At 38.5% G+C, this 7,158-nt stretch overlaps 1 protein-coding gene across 1 annotated transcript in view; it reads left to right on the forward strand.

Annotated features, from left to right (window-relative positions):
* Positions 1–7,158, forward strand: part of dnah3 (dynein axonemal heavy chain 3) — a 155,838-nt gene that overhangs the window by 138,971 nt on the left and 9,709 nt on the right. Inside the window, exons 56-57 of the mRNA XM_073060476.1 lie at positions 2,591–2,758; positions 6,744–6,886. Of these exons, the coding sequence (XP_072916577.1) occupies positions 2,591–2,758; positions 6,744–6,886 (311 nt within the window). The remainder of the gene's footprint in view (positions 1–2,590; positions 2,759–6,743; positions 6,887–7,158) is intronic.

Genomic DNA, 7,158 nt, shown 5'->3' on the forward strand with positions numbered 1-7,158 from the left:
TCCTTCTTCCACATATTTCTGATTTTTTAATTTATAAGTTGATTTTATACTTCATAAATAGATTGCCAATCAAAACTTACTAAGAGAGATCTACGTTTTTAAAATAAGTGCTTCACTGACAGGCATTATCCAAAGTGTTCATCATAAAATCATACAGCATTTATGATATAGAAGGAAGCTCTTCAGCTTATTGGGTCCTCGCCAGTTAATAAAAACCAGCCTGATCCATAAAGGTGAATGTAATTATGGTGGCAAGGTTACGGATGATAAAAATAGCTTCTTTTATCTCTGCATTCCACAGAAACTCATACTCCAAGACTATTTGTTATGTCCCTCATAATTTCATGTAATTCAATTAAATTTCTCCTCAGCTGCCTCTATTCAAAGAAAACAATCCGAGCATATCGGAACTCTCCTCATAGATAAGTTTCCAGTTAAGCAACATTTTCATAACCTCGACACCCTCTCCTGTACATTCACATCTTTCCTGAAGTGTGGTGAGCAGGGATGTGTGCAGCTTTCAAACTGTGACTTAGCAAGTATCGCACTCAGTTTCCTTGGATAATAAATGAAACATCTAATACACTTACTTAATCATCTAATCAACCTGTCTTGCCACCGTTATAGATCTGTCCACATCCCTCTAAAGATCTATCTGTTCCACCACAACACGGAATATCCTTCCATTCATCATGCATTTCCTGGCTCAGGCTGCACATCCACACATATATTATCTGACAATTCTCTGCAGTAAGTTCCATTTGCCATTTTACTGCCTAGACAACCAGACCTTCAACATCTTCCAGCAGTTCAAAACTTTCCCCCACATGTTGTTTCATCTGGAAACTCCTTTATTGTATCCATTAAATTTAGGTTCATATCATTAAAATATAAAATATGTATCTTAGAAAAAACAGGGGACCAAGTATTGGCCACAGAATTACCTATCAACCATTATTCTTTGCTTTCTGCCTGGAGCTGATTGTGGATGCTTACATATGGAGCCTTGTCAAAGGCTATGCTGTAATTCTTGCAGACAACGTCAAACACACTGTCCTCATTAACCTTCTTTGTCACCCCCTCAAAGTGTTCAATCAAGTTAGTCAGACATGACCTTCCCATAATCAACTCACCTCCACCTTTGCTTCTTTTAATATTTACTTGGGCCCTTGGATAGTCCATCGATGACCTCCCATCTCCACTGTCTTCTGAAGTTGATGGTATGGCTGGAGTTCAGCAATGCTTCTGCAGTCCATTGATAGATAGATAGATAGATACTTTATTCATCCCCATGGGGAAATTCAACTTTTTTCCAATGTCCCATACACTTGTTGTAGCAAAACTAATTACATACAATACTTAACTCAGTAAAAAATATGATATGCATCTAAATCACTATCTCAAAAAGCATTAATAATAGCTTTTAAAAAGTTCTTAAGTCCTGGCGGTAGAATTGTAAAGCCTAATGGCATTGGGGAGTATTGACCTCTTCATCCTGTCTGAGGAGCATTGCATCGATAGTAACCTGTCGCTGAAACTGCTTCTCTGTCTCTGGATGGTGCTATGTAGAGGATGTTCAGAGTTATCCATAATTGACCGTAGCCTACTCAGCGCCCTTCGCTCAGCTACCGATGTTAAACTCTCCAGTACTTTGCCCACGACAGAGCCCGCCTTCCTTACCAGCTTATTAAGACGTGAGGCGTCCCTCTTCTTAATGCTTCCTCCCCAACACGCCACCACAAAGAAGAGGGCGCTCTCCACAACTGACCTATAGAACATCTTCAGCATCTCACTACAGACATTGAATGACGCCAACCTTCTAAGGAAGTACAGTCGACTCTGTGCCTTCCTGCACAAGGCATCTGTGTTGGCAGTCCAGTCTAGCTTCTCGTCTAACTGTACTCCCAGATACTTGTAGGTCTTAACCTGCTCCACACATTCTCCATTAAGGATCACTGGCTCCATATGATGCCTAGATCTCCTAAAGTCCACCACCATCTCCTTGGTCTTGGTGATATTGAGACGCAGGTAGTTTGAGTCGCACCATATCACAAAGTCCTGTATCAGTTTCCTATACTCCTCCTCCTGTCCATTCCTGACACACCCCACTATGGCCATGTCATCAGCGAACTTCTGCACATGGCAGGACTCCGAGTTATATTGGAAGTCTGATGTGTACAGGGTGAACAGGACCAGAGAGAGTACGGTTCCCTGCGGCGCTCCTGTGCTGCATTGATGGTACAAAGGAATTGGGCTGTACAGCCTCACCAGAGCCTTGTTGGCTGGCCTTACCCATTTCCACCTCTGACAATGGGGACATGGGGTTGAATTTTGAGAGCCGCTTCTTTTAATAGCCCAGGATATGTTGTATCCAAGCCTCATCAAAAATGATAAACCCCTCAATGCTTAGTTTTACTTCTATTGAATATAATATTTCTCCTCATTTATCTTAATCCCATCATCTGAAAATTCAAAAATTTGCTTCAGTTGCATACTCTGTACTTAGTAGAATTAATTATTTTTGTAAATTTTTGAAATGTTATCATGTATTTCTACTTGAATGTATTATGTATTTTATCTTGATATTTAGTCTTATATAGATTATCTGCGGAAACTACCAGCCGTGGCTCATCCGGAGGTATTTGGACTTCATGAAAATGCTGATATAACCAAAGATAACCAGGAGACGAATCAGCTCTTTGTTGGGGTGCTCCTGACTCTTCCCAGGCAGTCTGGAGGTGGTGGTAAATCTCCTCAAGTAAGTTGGGAAAAATGGGAAGGATGATGATTATACAGAAAAATGTGATGTGTTTAGTTAAGTGCATAGTGACATCATATTTTACATGTTGCAGCTTTGCCTTCTTTAGCTAAAACATAACAGTAACCAATTAACACGCACACAAATCACTGGAGGAACTCGGCAGGCCTGGCACCATCAGCTGAGTTCCTCCAACATTTTGTATGTGTTGATTTTGATTTCAAAATCTGCAGATTTCCTCGTGCATAGTGATGAAATATTTATTATTGAAATACATTTGCTAACTAATTATTTGGAAATGGACACTAAACAGTTTAAGATAGTTCACATTTTTAAAAGCCATTTTGTATTGATATCTGAAGGATCTTCACCACAGGTACTGTGTTTCCAGCATTCTCTGCTTTTGTTGTGTAGTTTTACTTCATGGTTTGCTGTGGGCAGCCCATTCATAATTATTGCCTTTATATAATGTTCCTTTTACAACTTTGTGATGTCACAAAGCCATTTTACAGCTAATGAAAGAATTTAAATTGTAATTACCATTGAAATTGAAGAAATGTGTTCGCTAATCTACATGTTAAAATATCCCACAGGCAGCAGCTTGAAAATAATCAAATTTTCTCTGTTAGTGATGTAGGTTGAGGAATATTCAAAGTTATTGTCACTGGCTTATACGATGTGAAATTCATAATTTTGGAAAAACATTTACTAACAACTCTCCTGTTCTTTTAAATAGTTCAGGGCATTTTTAACATATATCTGAAAGAACAGAAAGGACTTTAGTTTACGTCTCCTCTAAAAGATGATACCTCTGACAGTGAAACACTCCCATGATACTGCACTGGAGTGTCACCCAATCTTTTTCTTTTGTTGGATCCACATTCATCAAGTCAAGTGGAGAGTATTCTGTTATACTGGCATCTTTCCACTGAAGTGGAACTTCCACTTGTTTTCCTCTCCTTGGGACTTGAACCCTCTAACTGACTCAGAGGTAAAAGTGTTACCAGATGACCGTCATTATGAGTGTGCAGAAATAGCTGGTATTCATGATAGGGAAAAATGCAAAAAAAATCTTAAAGTGATTTCTCAATAATTAATGCCGATTGACCTTAGTGCAGTAGAGGACAGTAGTATCAGTGTGTTTACACACAGTCAATGTGTTTACACACAAGTTACAACATGGAAACACTTCATTGGATAAGCCAGTATGCATAGCATTTATCTTTCATGTGAGAAAGCATTTATATACAATCTGATCGTAAAGGTTAACATAGTTGAAAACTCAAATTATAGCTGGGAACTTAACGTCCAAGGATACACATTGTATTGAAAGGACAGGCAGGTAGGCAAAGGAGGTGGGGCGGCTCTGTTGGTAAAAATTCAGATCAAATCATTAGAAAGAGGTGACATAGGATCAGAAGGTGTAGAATTGTGGGTAAAGCTAGGAAACTGCAAGGGTAAAAAGGCCCTGATGGGAGTTATATACAGAACTCTGAACGGTTGTAAAGATATGGTCTGCAAATTACAATGCGAGATAGACAATGCATATCAAAAGGGCAATGTCATGATAGTCATGGGGGATTTCGATTATGCAGATTGATTGGGAAAATCAGGTTGGTGCTGGATCCCAAGAGGGGGAGTTTGTAGAATGCCTATGATATGGCTTTTTAGAGTAGCTCATAGTGGAGCCCACTAGGGCATCAGCAATCAGGATTGGGTATTGAGAGCTTAAGGTAAAGGAACCCTTAGGGGACAGTGATCATAATATGATTGAATTCATCTTGCAATTACAGAGGGAAAAGCTAAAGTCAGATGTATCAGTATTATAATGGAGTAAATGGAATTACAGAGGCATGAGAGAGGACCAAGAAAACACTAGCAGGGTTGACTGGAATTTCTGGAAGCAATTCGAAAGGCACAGTGTATATACAAACTAAAGAGGAAGAAATCTAAAGGAAAGGTGGCACAACCATGGCTAACAAGAGAAGTCAAAGCCAAAAAGGGGTTATATAGCAAGGCAAAACTTAGTGGGAAGTTAGAGGATTGGGAAGCTTTCAAATACCAACAGAAAACAACTAAAAGCCTTTAAGAAGGTAAAGATTAAATATTAAAGTAAGCTAGCCAATAACATTAAAGTGGATACCAAAAATTTCTTTAGATACGTAAACTATAAAAGCAAGGTGAAAGTAGATATCAGACCTTTGGAAAATGATGCTGAAGAGGTAGTAATGAGGGGCAATGACATGGCGGCTGAACTAAATAAGTATTTTGCATCAGTCTTCACTGGCAGTATCAGGGGGCAGAAGTGAGTGAAGGCTTTGGAGACTAGGTCATTGGACATATTTAAGCAGAGATTGATAGATTCTTGATTAGTGATGGCATGATCTGCTTTTTCTGTTTGATCTGCTTCCGTCTGGTAGGCGCTTCAGATCCCTCCAGACTAAGACTAATAGGCACTGGAGAAGTTTTTTCCCTACTGCGGTCACTTTGCTGAACAGTTAACTGCCGGTTAACTGTCAGCTAACTATTACTTGGATTGCACTACCTGTATGTACAATTTATATTTTCATTTATATTTATCATTATTATTGTTATGAGCAGAGAGACAACATCTGCCGGAAGTAAATTCCTTGTATGTGCATAGGTACTTGGCGATTAAAGTCTGATTCTGATGAAATGATACAGGGAAAAGGCAGGTGAGAGGGATATGGCTCCGCGATGATGAAATGGCAGAGTAGATTCGATGGGGCAAATGGCCTAATTCTGCTTCTATATTTAAATATCTATATCTAATCTAGATCCTGACTCCTGAAATTGAATTTCACGACTTCTGTTCCCTGGGACTCTGTTCATAACCTCTTGGATTTAATCTAAGAATAATCCTTTGTTCTGGATTTCCCAATTCCCTTGACTATTGGGAATTTTTTTAGAAGTACATTTACAGGATATGGGGGTCAAGGGAAAGTCAGCATTTATTGCTCATTCGTATTTGTCCATGAGAAGATGGTAGAGAGCTGCCTTCTTGAGCAGGTGTAGTGTATAATGAAGCAGATGGGCTGAGAGGTGCTCAGTTTAGATGTAGTAATGGCAATATTTTCCCAGTACAGTTGTGTGTGACTTAGGAAGGTGGAGAATTTCAGCTGATGGCATTCCAAATATTCACAGTCTTGTGTTTCAAGGTGATGGAGGTTACCATTTGAAAAGGTTTTATTGGGCTGGCTAATATGTTTTGCTAATGGTGCGTACAGTAGTTATGGTACTGGAAGTGAATTATTTGGAGTGTCAGCTGGGGCAACAATCAATGGGGCAAAATTGTCCTAGATGGTATCTAGGACACGTGAGTGTTATTGGAGCTAAATGCAGCCAGGCATATTGAGTGCATTTCATCATATTGATACAAACCCAGCAAAGAGGAATTTTCAAGTATTTCTATTCACTGTAAGTTTGGTATTTCTTCTGTCCATTCACCAAAGTCATTGATCCTTCCATTGGCAGGTACAATAGTTCTGAATATCTGTTCTGATAGAAGGCTTACCTGCTGGTTTTACTTCTAATATATCCAAGTTTTGTTGGAACGTCATGGATCAGAAATGTTGCCTCTTTGCCTGACCTACTGAGTGTTTAGAGCATTTTCTGTTTTTATTTCAGATTTCCAATACCTCCAGTATTTCAAGTTACACCTAGTTAATACAGCATAGTATTGAATATTCCAAAGTCAAGAAAGGCACTTACATACAGTTCTTTCATAGTTTTTTGATTTCTTAAGAGTTAATATTGTAATTTGTGTTGACAGTGGAATAACTGTGATGCTCTGGCTTGTCTTTGCAGCAAATAAGGAATTTTTAAAGAAATAGTTTGAAAAACTTCCTTGATATTAATTAACAAAATTAAGAATTAAAACAAAACTGCTACAACACTGTAGTATCTTCTGTAGTTAAACTGAGGTATAAGAAAATCTTCAAATGGATCTTTACTATAATTTCAGGAAGTTGTTGAAGACCTCGCTGCAGACATTTTATCCAAACTTCCTAATGATTTTGATTTGGAAGTTGTGATGGCAAAGTATCCAGTGGTGTATAATGAGTCCATGAATACAGTACTCAGACAAGAACTTATCAGGTTCAACAGGTATGTAATGAAAATGATTTATTCACAAAAATATCTCATTCCGAAAGTGAAGTTCTATTTGAGAGCAAAAGCTGCAATCGTAAACCAAATAAACATTGTTGTTTTTGGGGACAAGGTTAAATAATTTCAAGGGAAAAACTGTGGAAAAAATGAACAAGTTCACCTTTATACTTCAATCTAGACCAAGTGTGAGCAAGAGTTTCAATATACAATGGCTGCCATAAAGCAGTTTATGGTTTGGGAAATTTTGTGATTCTAAAACCACCCATCAA

This window comes from Hemitrygon akajei, chromosome 11, assembly GCF_048418815.1.
Source record: "Hemitrygon akajei chromosome 11, sHemAka1.3, whole genome shotgun sequence".
Classification (NCBI taxonomy): domain Eukaryota; kingdom Metazoa; phylum Chordata; class Chondrichthyes; order Myliobatiformes; family Dasyatidae; genus Hemitrygon; species Hemitrygon akajei.